The sequence below is a fragment of the Poeciliopsis prolifica genome, unplaced genomic scaffold, assembly GCF_027474105.1.
Source record: "Poeciliopsis prolifica strain line A6 unplaced genomic scaffold, Auburn_PproV2 SCAFFOLD001, whole genome shotgun sequence".
NCBI classification, from domain to species: domain Eukaryota; kingdom Metazoa; phylum Chordata; class Actinopteri; order Cyprinodontiformes; family Poeciliidae; genus Poeciliopsis; species Poeciliopsis prolifica.
Genome location: NW_026562376.1, coordinates 19,834,250 through 19,849,280, shown reverse-complemented (window position 1 = coordinate 19,849,280; position 15,031 = coordinate 19,834,250). Strand labels below are relative to the sequence as shown.

General features: G+C 41.8%; 2 protein-coding genes across 3 annotated transcripts; one reads left to right on the top strand and one right to left on the bottom strand.

Moving 5' to 3' along the window:
- The first annotated feature begins 44 nt into the window (after positions 1-44).
- LOC129365200 (2-oxoadipate dehydrogenase complex component E1-like) lies at positions 45-11,870 on the top strand. Its single transcript, XM_055038231.1, is given in 18 exon segments — positions 45-453; positions 456-485; positions 1,251-1,403; positions 2,489-2,700; positions 2,786-2,980; positions 3,130-3,399; positions 3,925-4,096; positions 4,506-4,704; positions 5,284-5,596; positions 5,679-5,763; positions 6,153-6,292; positions 6,368-6,518; positions 6,589-6,695; positions 8,719-8,883; positions 8,976-9,058; positions 10,035-10,201; positions 10,964-11,049; positions 11,126-11,870. Coding segments are annotated over 18 exon segments (2,757 nt in total). The 5' UTR covers positions 45-326; the 3' UTR covers positions 11,228-11,870.
- A 371-nt stretch (positions 11,871-12,241) lies between these two features.
- Positions 12,242-14,784, bottom strand: LOC129362001 (dnaJ homolog subfamily B member 9-like). 2 transcript variants are annotated; one of them, XM_055033308.1, is made up of 3 exons: positions 14,643-14,784; positions 14,166-14,396; positions 12,242-13,536 (listed from the first exon to the last, which is right to left on the bottom strand). In XM_055033308.1, the coding sequence occupies exons 2-3, from the start codon at positions 14,380-14,382 to the stop codon at positions 13,115-13,117; spliced, it is 639 nt and encodes a 212-aa protein (XP_054889283.1). In that variant the 5' UTR covers positions 14,383-14,396; positions 14,643-14,784; the 3' UTR covers positions 12,242-13,114. The 2 variants fall into 2 exon arrangements, with proteins under 2 accessions (XP_054889283.1, XP_054889275.1); XM_055033300.1 differs by having other exon boundaries at positions 14,652-14,784.
- Between the last annotated feature and the right edge of the window lie 247 nt (positions 14,785-15,031).

Below are 15,031 nucleotides of genomic sequence, written 5' to 3'. Positions count from 1 at the left end.
GGTAATGAAATTTCAAGTGGCCCCTGAACGCATCAGCCGAACGTTAACTCAGGTAGTCGCATCAAATATCAGCGTCTCTTATAAGCTGAAACACGACAGCGTCGGCCCGGTTCCAGATGTAACTTTTGTCTTGAATACTAGAATAAAAACACGGACTCAGAGTCACGGTGAGTTGTTGTGAACGTGTTCAAGCCTTTCGGCCAATCGGTGGCCGGTGCAGCATCTCCTCCCAGCTCGACGGCAGCAGCATGGCCGCCGCCTTGTAGCCCTGCGGCGTCAGGAGAGCCACTGTCCCGCCGGGGGATTAAAGATTTACTCCTCGAAACATGTCGGCCGTGTTCTTCCTGAAAAAGACTCTGAGCAGACTCCCACCAGGGAGGCTGTTCTCCTGCCACTACCACACCGAGAGAGGAGTTTACGGGTACCGACCGAAGCAGCTCGCCGGGGACCGGTCACTGAGGACCGCGTCGCTGCTCCGAACCAGGGTCGGTACGGGCGAAAGTACAACACGGAGAGCTGATGACGATGTGGAGGGGATAAACGGAGGCTACAGTAATACGTCACCCAAATGATTTGCCTTTGGGTGATGTATTAATCTGAGCATCACCCGCTGGAGCTAACTAAATGTGCTAGCTGCACCTGTGTTTATCAGGAAGAGTCGAGTTTCTTCTTCAGAGCAGAGGCGACACCAAGGGGGGCTGAGGGGGGCACCATGACCATCTTCACTAGACTTTAGAGTCATTTCATTTTTATTCCCCACAAATTCAGTTCAAATGTAAAACCTGTGTAGGTTCATTAGGCACAGACTGATGGGAGAAGAAAAATAGTCGTATTAAACCAAGTATGAGCGTAACATAAACACTTCTATTAAAACAGGTTTTTAGTGCAATTTGACTTTCAGGGAAAATTAATTTTGATTCATTCATGAATTCAAACTTCATTGTGGTTGTCAAATTCAGCAGAAATAAATGCTTTAAAATAAGTATTTAAAGCATTTACAGTATTTAAATGCTTTAAATACTATAAGCTTTTTAACTGAATAACTGAAAAGCTTTTTGAGAAGCATGCTTATGTGTCATATTTTTCTGCAATTATGTTGAGATCAAATTACATTTATTTGTTCATGCTAGGTTCAGTATTTATTTCTAACCATAGCAACATACTTTATGAACATCATTATATTCTGGCATATCCTCCACCCTGCCCAAACCGTTCTGGCTTCACCCTCATGTTTTTTGTCCTTTGCTCAGATCACGGTCTCGCCCGCCTGGTGGAGGCATACAGAACACATGGACACAAGGCTGCTAAAATTAACCCCCTACTTCCTCAGCAGCCCGTTGTGGACCATGTTCCAGAGATAGACATGCTGGCCGGTGCCGTCACAGGAACGCGCAACACCTCAGGTAAGTTTCAGAGAGATATACAGAAGTCAGGGTCGTGTCGGACACACATTCAGGAAAGTGATATTTCAGGCTCTGTAGCTGTTTGTGTCTTGCTTCACTTCTGAAAATCAAATGTTGGACTTCATGGAAATGTTGAGGAAGAACCGGCGGTTGAATGACAGCGTGTGTCTTCACCGCCTGCATGGACAATAATTTACTGTATTTACGATCAGCCAGGAGTTTCAGGTAGGATTTGATGTCACACATTCCTGGTGTCTTTAGTGCCACATTTCTATTTTCCCTCTTTTTCTGTCTACTTTTTAGATTAAGGAAGTTTCAGTGTTATCTAAGTTCTTGTGTTGACAAGGATGAGCAACCAATCACAAAAGATTGAATCCCTGCACCTTAGGAAAGGATTAACTCACCAACCCGTTCCAGAAAGTACCAGCCCGGACTTGCTTCACTTTATTTCTACTGCTAGATGTAGATAAGTAACTATTTAAAAAACGTTTAACAAAACATAATTTCTGATTTATTTCTATAGGTCAGGATATAGAAATAAATTAAAAATGAATGGAAATTAATGCAAAGTCCTTGTGAAGATAGAAAGACACACCTGTGTGGTTGTGATGAAGGATTTCAGGAACTATTTGTTGGTTCTTAAGTGCAACCAAATAACTTGTGTAAACCTGTTGCAGAGTGAAGCGAACTGATCCAGGCTTAATTTACAAAGTCATCAAAGATAGTTTGAAATACCTGTTTAGTGAAGTAATAATAGATTTTTTAACATATATATATATATATTCAAGTAAATGAAGTGAATATTTCCTGAAACTTAATTTATCTTAAAATAAACATGATAATATAACACTGGTTGTTTTCTCTTGAATTGTATTTAGTTTTGAGAGCGATGTCTTCATATTTAAATATTAAATAAAAAATGTTCTCCCAAAACATTTTGCACCACTAAGCCCAAAGTTCCAACTTACTAAAACCAATTGAAAAGCTGTTTAAAGCTTTTCAATCTTTAAGGTTTTATTAACCTTTTCTCTAATTATGCGCAGACCCAGCCTTCAGGTAAACGGTGTGTGTTCTTCCTCGCTAAGGCCTGCGTCACTTTGGGAAGGCTCAGGCCTCGGCGGAGGAGGTCCAGAGCTACCTGGAGCAGGTCTACTGCGGCCACCTGTCCGTGGAGATCGGCCAGCTGAGCAGTCTGGAGGAGAGGGAGTGGTTCGCCGACCGCTTCGAGGAGCTCAAGAGGGAAGGCTTCTCTCCAGAGGAGAAGAAGCACCTGGCTAAGCTAATGCTGGAGTCTCAGGTAGATCTAAGAGGAGGTGTGCAGGTATCGCCCGCATCCAGTCTGGTGGGGAAATGTTTAGTTTTTTTCTCCCCCCTTTATGTAGGAGTTCGACCACTTCCTGGCCACTAAGTTTGCTACTGTGAAGCGCTACGGAGGAGAAGGAGCAGAGAGCATGATGGGATGTTTCTATGAGCTCTTCCACCAGTCGGCCCACAGCGGCGTGACAGACGTCGTCATCGGGATGCCCCACAGAGGCCGCCTCAACCTCCTGACTGGCCTGCTGAAGTTCCCTCCAGAGGTCAGAGAGATGTGAATAAAGAAAACATTGTTGCTGCAGGGCAACCATGATGACGCTCAGGCTGCTAAGCTACAATAAAGTCAGTTTGCTTCGACGCTGGAAGCCATAATCGCGCTAAAGCAGGTTGTTCTCGTTGCTGCCCCCTGCAGCTCATGTTCCGCAAGATGCGCGGACTCAGCGAGTTCCCCGACACCTCCCCCGCTATCGGCGACGTTCTCTCTCATCTCACCTCCTCGGTGGAGTTGGACATGGGAGCGGGGCACCCTCTTCACGTCACGATGCTGCCCAACCCATCTCACCTGGAGGCCATCAACCCGGTGGCCCAGGGCAAAACGAGAGCCAGGCAGCAGCTGAGGAAAGAGGGAGACTATTCGCCGGAGGAGGGCGCCTACCCTGGGGACCAGGTCATCTGCCTGCAGGTACTTGCAGCACGCATTTAAGCACAGACTGCAACAGTCCTGAATATCTGCTGCTGATTAGTTAAAAATTCATAGCTGGAAAATCAAGATTTTATGATTGGCAAAAAATCTTCAACACATTTCAGAACTTTTGTTGAGAGAAAAATAAAACTCTAGAAGAAAGAAACCTCAAAATATTGTGTAAAATCTCCAACATGAGACACTATTTAGCCCTTGAGTTGCAATCGACAGATTGATACTTCAGGCCGACAGGCTTATTTATCGGCAAGAAATCGCTACCAAATAGTTTCGTCGCACTTTTTCTCCTTTCTTCAATACTTTGGTAAAGAGAATTTGCTACAGTAATAAAAGCAGAGCTTATTTTAAGGCTTTTTGCACATCTTCACTATGGTGTTGAATGCTGAAATGACTAAAGTATTTAGTCACTAAATGACTAAAGTATTTAGTCACGTTAGCATACAGAAAGTTACAAAAATGTCATTTTGTTCAATCTTCCTGGGAGTTTTTATATTTGTTTATTTCCAGGTTCACGGTGACGGGTCATTTACCGGCCAGGGAATCGTTCCAGAAACGCTGACCCTTTCAAACCTACCTCACTACAGAGTGGGCGGCAGCATTCACCTCATAGTGAACAACCAGGTGGGGTACACCACTCCGTCAGACAGAGGAAGATCCTCCCTGTACTGCAGCGACGTTGGTGAGTCAAACTCTGCAGAGCAAGTAGTTGGTTTAAAAATGAGCTCTGCAGCTATCGGTTATTTTAGTTTTCATTATTATTCTGACGACTAATCAAATAAAAAATATCATATTTTGTTGGCTTTTTTTGTTTTGTTTAAGTCTTTTTATAAAATATTTACAATGCATTGAAATATGCAAAGAAATAAGTAATTTTAGTTCCTTTTTGAATAAGAAAATAAAAATGTCTTGCCTAAAAAGCGATAACAGAATTTCTTCATGTGGTTTTTTGAGTCTGTATATTCAGGTAAGGATTAACTGATTACTAAATTAGTTGACGGTTATTTCCTTAATCGATTCATGACGATTAAGCTGATTAATCGTTTCAGCCTCTTTCAAAATAAAAAAATCCAGGTGTTTTTCTTTGGAAGGTAAGATGGTGAACTGTGCTGTGATTCATGTGAACGGCGACGATGCAGAGGAAGTCCTGCGAGCCGCCAGGCTGGCTGTGGACTACCAGCGACAGTTCAGGAGGGACGTCATCCTGGACCTGATCTGCTACCGTCAGTGGGGCCACAACGAGCTGGACGAGCCGTTCTTCACCAACCCGGCCATGTACAAGATCATTAGGTCGGTCCATTGTTACCTCACGGGTCAAAGGTTGAGGAAGTCTGTCTCAATAAGACATACATAAGATCAAATACGATGAGCTCGACAATTTGCAGCTGGATCATCGGAGATGCTCTCTGTTGTTTATTATTGCCACAGTTTTGAAAAAGAGCCCAGAACAAAATAGTTTGCACCTAATTTTTAATTTTTTAAGCTATAAATGTCATTTGCCTGTTTTGTCTATTAAGGGTTCATATTTTCTGAGACATTTAGACTTTATAACACATTATCATTATTGTTGTTTCAGAATTTAATCTGTTTTGGACATTTAACATGTTTTCCAGCTCCAACATGAAATGTTCTTTAGAAATATATTTTTTTATCTTTGAGAGGGTTCACTTGCTTTAACATGTCATTATTATTATTATTATTATTATTATTATTATTATTATTATATTAGTCAAAAATGGCCTCAAAATGACAGTATTACCATTAAACGTTGGGACAATTTATCGTCCATCACCGCGACAGACACGCCTACGATTGAGATGAATTCACTGTCTGGAAATTTCTTCTTCATGTCTCTTTTCCTCCTCTCAGATCGCGTCAGAGCGTCCCCGACTCCTACTCGGACCAGCTGATATCTGAGGGTCTGATGACGGAGGCAGAGCGAGCAGAGATCAAGTCCAGCTACTACGGCACGCTCAACGACAAGCTGTCCGGCATGACCCTGTACAGCCCCCCGCCCACCAACCTGCAGGGCCGCTGGGGGGACCTGGTGGAGCCCCAGGCCAGAGTGACCACCTGGGACACGGGCGTCCCCGCCCAGCTGCTGCAGTTTGTCGGAGCGAAGTCCGTAGACATCCCAGAACAACTCAGCTTGCACAACCACCTCCTAAAGACCCACGTACAGGTACAGCAGTGGTCTCGGCCGGAGGGTCCGGTTCTGCCATCGCAGGCTGAGCGCTGTCGTCTTGCTTTCTCTCTGAACTCAGGCTCGGCTGCAAAAGTTGGAGGAGGGCACCAAGCTGGACTGGTCGACAGCGGAGGCCCTGGCTTTCGGCTCTTTGCTCTGCCAGGGTGTGTGTGCGCCTTCACAACGTTTCCCTTTTGAGTGTTTGTGTTTTGCTTACACTGCAGAAATCTAAATCTCACTAATTATTTCTGTCTAATTCCCATTACCAATAGCTTAGTATAATTGAAATAAGAGAAAACAAACTTTTCAGCAACTTTTCACTTGTAAGTCAATAATTTAAAAGTATTTTTCTTGTTTTAAATAAAAAACTCTCCCAGTAGAAATGGTATTTTTTGTATCTGTATTCAAGAATTATCAACTTGAAACATACTTGTATGTCTTGTTCTTTTTGTCTTAATTTAAGTGTGCTGACATATTTGCACTAGAAACCAGACAAAACTTCTTGGTCGTATTTTCTCTTCGGCGTAAATATGGATTTTATAACTGTTTGCAGGTTTTCACATCCGAATAAGCGGCCCAGGACGTCGGGCGAGCACGTTCAGCCAGCGACACGCCATGCTGTGTGTCAAGATACCAACGACAACCTTCATTCCTCTGAACCACATCAGCTCCCAGCAGACGGGATTCCTCGAGGTAACAACAGTAAAAGTCAATCACAGTTTGGAGACGAGTCAGGACGCGTTTTGGAAAAGGATCTTGTGCGTTCAGGTGTGCAACAGCCCGCTGTCGGAGGAGGCGGTGCTCGGGTTCGAGTACGGCATGAGCATCGCCCAGCCCAAGCTGCTGCCCGTCTGGGAGGCGCAGTTCGGGGATTTCTTCAACGGGGCTCAGATCATCTTTGATACTTTCATCTCAGGAGGTCGGCCTGGGTTAAATTACTCCCACTAAGGTGAAGTGAAACGGGGCTGATTGAGCCGTTTGGGTTGCAGGCGAAGCCAAGTGGCAGCTCCAGAGTGGGATGGTGATCCTGCTGCCTCACGGCTACGACGGAGCCGGACCCGAACACTCGTCCTGCCGCATGGAGCGATTCCTCCAGGTGCAGCGCTGCGTTCATGTCACGCTTTTAAATGCAGACATTAAAAGACACATTTTACAGATTTTACAAAATTGTGCTCAACCAAAATGAGCAGAATCACGTAAGTGTAATGGTGCTACTATAAAGTGATCAATTAATGGCATGATTAATGAAAACAAGCTGAATAATTTTCATTCCATTATAGTTTCTCTCTTTCTACAAAACTGGACGACTAAGTCTTCAGTCTGGTGCTTTGGTCCATTTTTGAGGGACAATTTTGCTGACAGAGACTTCATAATTTATTTTATTTGTGGTTTCTTTTGTTGATTTATTTTGGATAGAATTAGAATGTGATGTTACAATTATTGTTATGTGACTTGAAAATAGTCTGAAAACAACAAGGTCAGGTCTAGCTACTTTGTGCTAGCTGCTGCTGCGTCTTTAGCTGAGCATCCAACAAAAATAAATCATTGATGGTCCGCAATTCAAACAGTAAATAATATTCAATAATATTTTACCTACTGTTTGAACTTTGACCTGAGCTCTGATTGGCTGATATGCTTGTAAAAAGTGACAGAAATAAGAATTCGGAGCCGGAAGCAGCCGGCTCTGACAAAACGATCAACCTGTTTGTCAAACATAATTGTGTTTACCACAGGAGAATTGGTAACACTTTATTTGACAGTGTGTGCATAAGTTTGACATAATACTGTCATAAAAATGATACAACACCTGTAATGGAAATGAAGGAGTCTTCATGATTTTGCATGGCTGTTGGAATGAAGTGGTAAAAAAAATAACACCTTGATGCTCAGTTGACACTTTTATTGGACTCTTAATGCAAGTTTTAGTATAACTTTGCAATAAAAGTGTCATTATTTACTAGAGATGCAGCGTTTGCAGTTTTCTGGCCCATCGCCGATTACTGATCTCTTCAATTTCTTTGATCTGAAATGTTGCTCAATGTAGCAAGAAGGTTGTTGAGCTGACAGCAGCGGGCTGACTATTGTTAGTTGTAAATGTGCTGACTTAACTTGGTGGGCCGGTCTGTCAGTCATACCTTCCTCACTGGAGAGCAAAAGAGGACAGCGGTTGATTCTTAGACCTTTGCCAAGCTGGATGAGATTAGTGGATATGATCGGCTTTCCTATGATTCACTGAATGACACTAAGGACATTCAGTCCTAAACATTCATAAGGCTTCATAACAGGTCTAATGCCATGTTTATGACTGAGTGATGTCTGTCGTACTTTCAGATTAAGTGATCCCGGAAAATCTAACTGGATGTTTTCCGTTCTTCTTCGCAGAATCAGTAAATGCATTGTCTTCTTATTGTGGACCTGGAATTTAAGCATGACCCATACATTTCTATTAGATTTGAGGGTTTTCTCTATTTCTCTATACTGTGTTGTTGAAAGACCCATTTATGCCCAATTTCAGCCCTCTGACCTAAACTGTCATTTTCAGATAGAATAAATTTGTTTGGCTTCCAGGAACCTGCAAGTCGATCACAAAGACAGTGGAAAACCTGCCAAGAAGAGGGAACAAATTTCCATCCAGGTTTATGACCGAGGCAAAATGAAAGTGGTGTCCCTGCAACATGCTAAGGGACATTTATCCAAAACATCATTGCTACATATTTAATCCCAAAATTGATTTATAGATTATGAATAAATTTACAAACGTTTGTCTGATTAATTGTCCCTGGAAAAAAAAAAACATTTTGGCAATTTGCTAAAAAATCACAATAATGACAGTCATTCTTGTGATCAATGTATTCAGATGTATCTCGTATATCAGTGTAAAGGAGATACGGCCAATATGTTGCTCTCTTCAGGGTTAATGTATAAGACATCCTCCAGAGATTAGGATGTGGTAGCTTAGATGTGGTTTCAGGTTGAAGCTGAGTGTGTTTCAGCTTTACTCTGCACCAGATTTTAGATCACGTAAAATTCTGACTTAAAACCTTTGAGCATCAGGCTTTTTGATTTCCTGTCATCTTTGGATGGAAATCAGGGTTGGCTCGTTTGCTTTTATCTGTCAGATGTGCGACAGTAACGAAGAGGGTGTGGACGGCGACACCGTCAACATGGCGGTGGTCAACCCCACCACTCCGGCCCAGTACTTCCACCTCCTCAGGAGACAGATGATCCGAAACTTCCGGAAACCTCTCATTGTGGTCGGGCCCAAAACGCTGCTCAGGTTTTCCGTAAGAGGACGCTTTTCTTTCTAGAGTACAATTTGTTTCTTTTTCCTCCAGTGTTTCCATGAGAAGTAATCAGAGATGTTTGTTTATTCCAGGGAGCGGTGTCCAGTCTGAGTGAACTGGCCCCGGGAACGTCCTTCAGGCCGGTGTTGGGGGATGCTTCTGTCTCCGCAGAAAGGTACACACAACCTGACCTTTAACCGGGGAAAACCGAGTATTTCATTTTGTGTCTGATTTTGGATCTCGACTTTTAGGTTTTGTCAAGACCTAAGTCTCCTTGTCTATGTCCTAGAAGACGTTGCTGATCTCAGCTCTGAAATTTCTAAAAGATGTCCAACATTTCCAAATTCAGAATATCAGACGATAGACGGATGTTGAAATCTCATACAGATGATATAGAGAAACCTTCCAGTGTTTCTCTGAATGTCAGTGGCAAGTTTATTTATGTGGCACTTTGAAAAACAGACCAGCAACAAACTGCTGTGAAAAATGTAAAATCAGAATAGAATAAAATGATAAGAAAAGAAAACTATAACATCACAATGAAAAGTGCCAGACCTACATCTCTCGCTTTGATTGAGAGAAAAAAAAGTGTTTTATTAAAAAGCATCTTACGTCTCTGTACTTCCTCTGGTCTAATTTCTCACACTTCAGTGAAGCTGACATTGTGAGTCATCCAGAGGGAGGGAGAGTTTTTCTAGCTAGCTCTTATTATCAGTGATGCGTTCACTGGTGGAGGAAAATCAGATTTTTCAGTCATCAGCCAGAATAGAACAAGCTGAACTCTGTTTTCATCAAGTTTAACTGAGTTTAAAACTGCTTTTGAAACTACTAAAAAAATCTAAAAACTGCAAGTTGAGGACGAAATCATTTCCTTTGTCCATCTGTGTAGAATAAAAAAATGTTTTTTAAAATTCCATTTTTCAAGAATCACATATTTTTAATGAACCCACGTTTGTCTACAGCAACTTAGACAGCTGTAAAGTTGTTTATGCGTGATTTTGGTCATGATTTTAAGGAAATGTTAACAGATATATAAATATGCATTGAAGAAATCTCGAAACTTACATGATCTGTTCTTCCAAGAGCTCTTACCTTTTCTGTCCTCTTTTTTTTCTCTGCTCTCTGAAAAATATCTGCTTCATTCTCATTAGCGTCCAGAAGGTGGTGCTGTGCTCTGGAAAGCATTACTACGCCCTGCTGAAGCAGAGGGAGACGTCAGCAGCCGGCCAGAAGGTGGCGCTGGTCCGTGTGGAGGAGCTGTGTCCGTTTCCTGTCGAGCCTCTGCAGCAGGAGCTCAGAAAGTATCCGAACGCTAAAGGTAGAGAGAGCCACTGCGCGCTGACACACACACACACACACACACACACACACACACACACACACACACACACACACACACACACACACACACGCACCATAGACTCGTAACACACTCTTTAAAGATGAGGTTTTCGTTTATTTACACATGCGAGTCGAATTGTACCATGTTTTTGATTTACTGTGCAACTAAAACCTGAACATTTACAAGTTCCTTTTTCCAAATCTCAATCATGTGGATACATTCCCACTTCTCTTCAGTTTTGTTTTGCATTTTTGGTTTATTTATAGCCTGAAGCTATAAACAAGCCAATCAGATTTTGTCTGATTATTAGGATGAATTAAAACAAAGCGGGGTTTATTTTCCAGCCCAAATTCACATGCATATCCGTGTTGAGCAGCATTACCTGCTCTTACATCAGCAGAAGGAAGCGTTCCTGTTTCTCGTCTCACTTAAATTCTCGCTGTTGTCGGCTGTCGAGCTGCTGCTTTGACTCAAGACTCTGCAGTCGGGTTGTTGGATCTTCTGCACACGCACCACGTCTGCGGCGCGCCCTCACACCATCATGACAGCAAAGCAAATCTAGAGCCTCTTTCTTAATTTAATTCAAGGCAGCATTAAAACGGTCTTAAATTTGATTTGTTGAAACCTGCAGCTTTCTGAGGCCAGCAAACACCGAAGTCAGGCAGCTTGATTTTAAAAGGAGAAAAGAGAAGCAGCAGAAATTCACCATGAGACAGTGAGCTTGTTTCCTCTTCCCAGAGTTCATTTGGAGTCAGGAGGAACCTCAGAACATGGGCCCCTGGTCTTTCGTGGCGCCCAGGTTCGAGAAGCAGCTGGCCTGCAAGGTAAACTGGCGTGAAGTAGCTTTCAACGAGAACATCCTGCCGTTTCACAAACGACTCATTCTCGTCTGCACATCAGCTCCGGTTGGCGAGTCGCCCTGCTCTTCCCGCCCCCGCCGTCGGCATCGGGACCCTTCATCAGCAGCAGCAGGAGGCCGTCCTCACAGCCACGTTCTCCTGAAGCGAAGCTGGAAACCAAACTCAGCAGAACTCGGGCAGCAGGTCTACACTACAGGGTCAGTGGTGATGATGCAATCAACGAATGTCTTCAAGAGAATAACGCTCATAATTTGAGTCGCTGCTGTGTAGTTTAGCGTGTTAATTTGAATCATTTGAAAGCATTGTCTTAAATCTTATATTTTACAGCAGTTTTTTTGTGTTTGGAGTTAGATTTGTCTGAATCAAGGCCTTAGAGATCATGTTTACATGACGATTCTGTTTTTATGATCGGAGGGATGCATTTGCATAAATAAAGCCTGTGCAGGTTCTCTTCTTCAGGAATCCAAACCCATCTGATCATGTCGCACACAAAGACGTCCATGTTTGTGCTGCTGAAAGCAGAAAGTGGTCGGTTTAAGTTGTTACACTTACAGCATTAATCTTGAAGTGTGGCGTTGTGCAAAACAACCGTAGCTCAGACAGAGATGAAGCATTTTGTGATTAAACGGTGAAAACTGTTGCAGTTGTAATTCTGCACGCAGAAGATGATCTGAGATGATCTCATCCTTGTTTACACGAAGGCTGAAACTGAAACAAAATACTGACAACAGGAACAGCTCCTGTAAATACAACAAAACTTTTTAAATAAATCTATTTTCACGGTTTGTTTTTTGGTCGTGTTTCTTTCAATTCAACTGAGAGTCGAGGGTCAAAATAAGAGTTCACTGCTTTGAATGCGTTTTCCCTTCACAATAAAATACCTGGGAAATGTATAGCAGTTCAACCTCCACGTCTCACTGCTGTATAATCCCTGCTGTCAGGATTGTGTATTTATGGTAAAATGTTAAAAAAATAAAATAAAATCAATGTTTTTAAATTGAACTACTCACTTATCTCTTCTGTGATTAAAACATAACTTTAAACCAATAAATAGTTTTGTTCATACAATTGATTTACATTTAAATTATCTTTAGATGTTTTACAGTAACAAACCAATATATAAAAAACAGAAATTTACCAACACTGGACAAGCTGGGATGGTACTAAGAATTTACTTGGCCCTAATAGATTTATTAGTCAGTGTAGATGTTAGGTTATACAGCTCATATTCAAGTGACTCAAAACAAAGCAGTTGGACATGCTTTCCAGGTTTTCAAAAACATTTCTCCCGATTCAAACAAGCTCTCTTGAGGATCTGTCTGATAAGAAGATTAAAGTTAAAAGGAAAGAAAGCAATCCTTTGGAAGAAGTGTTTTCAAGAACCGAGACAGGACGCCCTGCTGCCTACGAACTGAGAGCTCATCTTCAGGGTGCATTGTTTTAGTCTTACAGTTCCACTGCCCCACTTGATGTAAACACTGACACAAAAACATATCTATGATACTAGAGTTTTCTGTTTCACAGATATACAAATTACTTTGCACCAAGTACACTGGAAAAAACAGAAACAAAAAAAATTGACAGAAACAATAAAAAATATATACATAAAAAAAACATTACTGGCACCATACAATGTAGGAGTGATTCAAGAGGATGCGGAAAAAATGGTGAAACAAACATTTAAATAACCAACATGCAGAGGAAGGTAGATTATTGTGATTCCTGATTTCCATTTGAAAAACTTCAGTTGTAATTGAAGACAAAGTGGATCTTAGACTAAAAATAAATGATGTAACATTAATTCTTGTCAAAACTCCCAAGGTGCTTGCTTCATGAAAACAAAAGGAAGAAAAACTTTTAACTTACACAAACAGTAAGTTCATTCACAATAAAGCTTATCTGAATTTAGAGCAAAACTATCTCTAAAGTGAGTGTGAGCTTACAACCCACTTTCTGCTGAATAATCCTGACAACACCGCTTTACAATTTATGACCTAAATTGTTGAAGCAATTTAGGTCATAAATTATCTTATGATGCAGTGCAGTCCGTGTAAGTGGTCACCATGTTTCCTCTGCGCTGGGTTACAGTTCTGCAGTGCTGCTTCGTTGTACCGTGAAACCTGCCGTCAGTCTGTTTGGCATGTCTGTCGAAAGTGAACATTCTGTCCATGTCGTCAAACATGTCGTCGAGGATCCCTGCCCCGAAGCCGCCCTGAAAGTGTCTCCTGCGTCTGCTGTGGGGCTCTTTGTGGGATTTGGAGTGTTCGTCGAAGTGCCGCCTGTGGCGAGAATGTCTGTTCTGGCTGTAGATGTTGAAGTCCTTAAACATGTCATCAAAGTTGAAGGTGAAAGGCTGGTGGGTGCCTGCTCTTTGCGTCTCCCCTGTGTACATGTGGTCGCCGAACTGATCGTACTCTCTTCTTCTGCTCTCGTCGGACAAAACTTCATAAGCTGCACCGAACAAAGTGACAAATAATTCAGCCAACAAGGTTGAGAAACCAACAAAGGTTACAATTACAGGATTCCGTTATATCAACGGAAAGAAAAAAAGGGCGTCGGGCACATTTTATATCAACCCACAAAGATGCTTCTCTATGTTTTTTAACAGTGCCTTGCAAAAAGTATTCATGCTCCTTGATTATCATATTTCAAACACAAATGTCAAGTGGCACATGATTGTGAAAAGAAACATAGTTTTCAAAATTATTGTTCATACACAGAAATGATGGACAAGCATTTCGTGTTCAACTCCTGCTGCCAACAATATAGGATCCAATTTTTTCTCTTGGGAAACATTTAATACTGGATTAAACAACTAGTGTCACCAAACATTGCAAACATGCAAACCCTGAATGCATGGAAGTTAAATAATTTGCTAACATTTATTGCAGTCCAGGTGAGTCCTTACAATATGGATATTGCATTGACATTAAAATCACAGTATATTGTGCAGCCCAACTAGAAAATCCACTAAGGTTGGAGAACATGTGAGCAGGATTGATAACAATCCTGTTATTAATTTTACACACACGCATACATTTATACATGTGTCTATATGTCAGGCTTCAGAAACTGCTTACCTTCAGCGATTTCTCTGAATCTTAGTTCAGCATCTGGACTCTTGTTCTTGTCGGGGTGAAATTTCATTGCAAGTCTGTGGAAAGCCTTCTTTATCTGGCGTTCAGTGGCACCTTTGGGCACTCCCAGGATATCATAGTAGTCCTTCTTGGCGAGAATCAGCTCTGTTATCACGAGGACGCACACTGCAAACATCAGGACAGACTGTACAGCTGCCATGGCGTCACTGTGCCCTGCATTCAAGAAAAAAAAAAAAAAATAATAATAGATATTTTGTCATTTTGAACTAGATAGTGCAATTATTGTGGTTAATGAGAAACTGACAACTTTATTTTTCGAAGTTGGTCCAAGTGAAAATAGGACCAACGTGAAAAAAAACATCCCAAATGATTTTCTCTTGGTGATGTAATACAAACTCTCCTAGCATAACCTGCTAACATTAGCTACTGTTCTCACGGACTCCTTCAGGTTAGGCTCACCTCACTCACTTTTGTGAAAGCCAAGCGGCGTCCTCTTTCACAGAATCTTTAGATATCTACCCAAAACATAATGATTATGTAATGGTATTAGTGAACACTATTGACGGAGAGCATTCAAAACCCGGTTAGTTCCTTCTCTTCTTCGCTGGTTTTCTATTCCTCACATCTGTTTTGCGACTCCTAGTGGTCATTGCTATCATTACTTCCAGCTCTACTGTTGAAAATATTACCTTCGCGTATCATCAAATTATTCAAAAAACTACGCACTATGATGACTACTTGTCTTTACGATAAGAAGTTCATTTTATGGGTAGAGGACGCAAAGGCATATCATCTGAGATTAATCACCAAAACTTCATTCCTTATACTGTCACTAAGGTTTTAGCCCC

Bases quoted from the DNA above. Each gene is read 5' to 3' on its own strand.
- LOC129362001 (XM_055033308.1), bottom strand. From the start codon at position 14,382: ATGGCAGCTGTACAGTCTGTCCTGATGTTTGCAGTGTGCGTCCTCGTG. The intron at 13,537-14,165 runs GTAAGCAGTTTC...TGTTCGGTGCAG, and splicing joins ATTCAGAGAAATCGCTGAAG to CTTATGAAGTTTTGTCCGAC.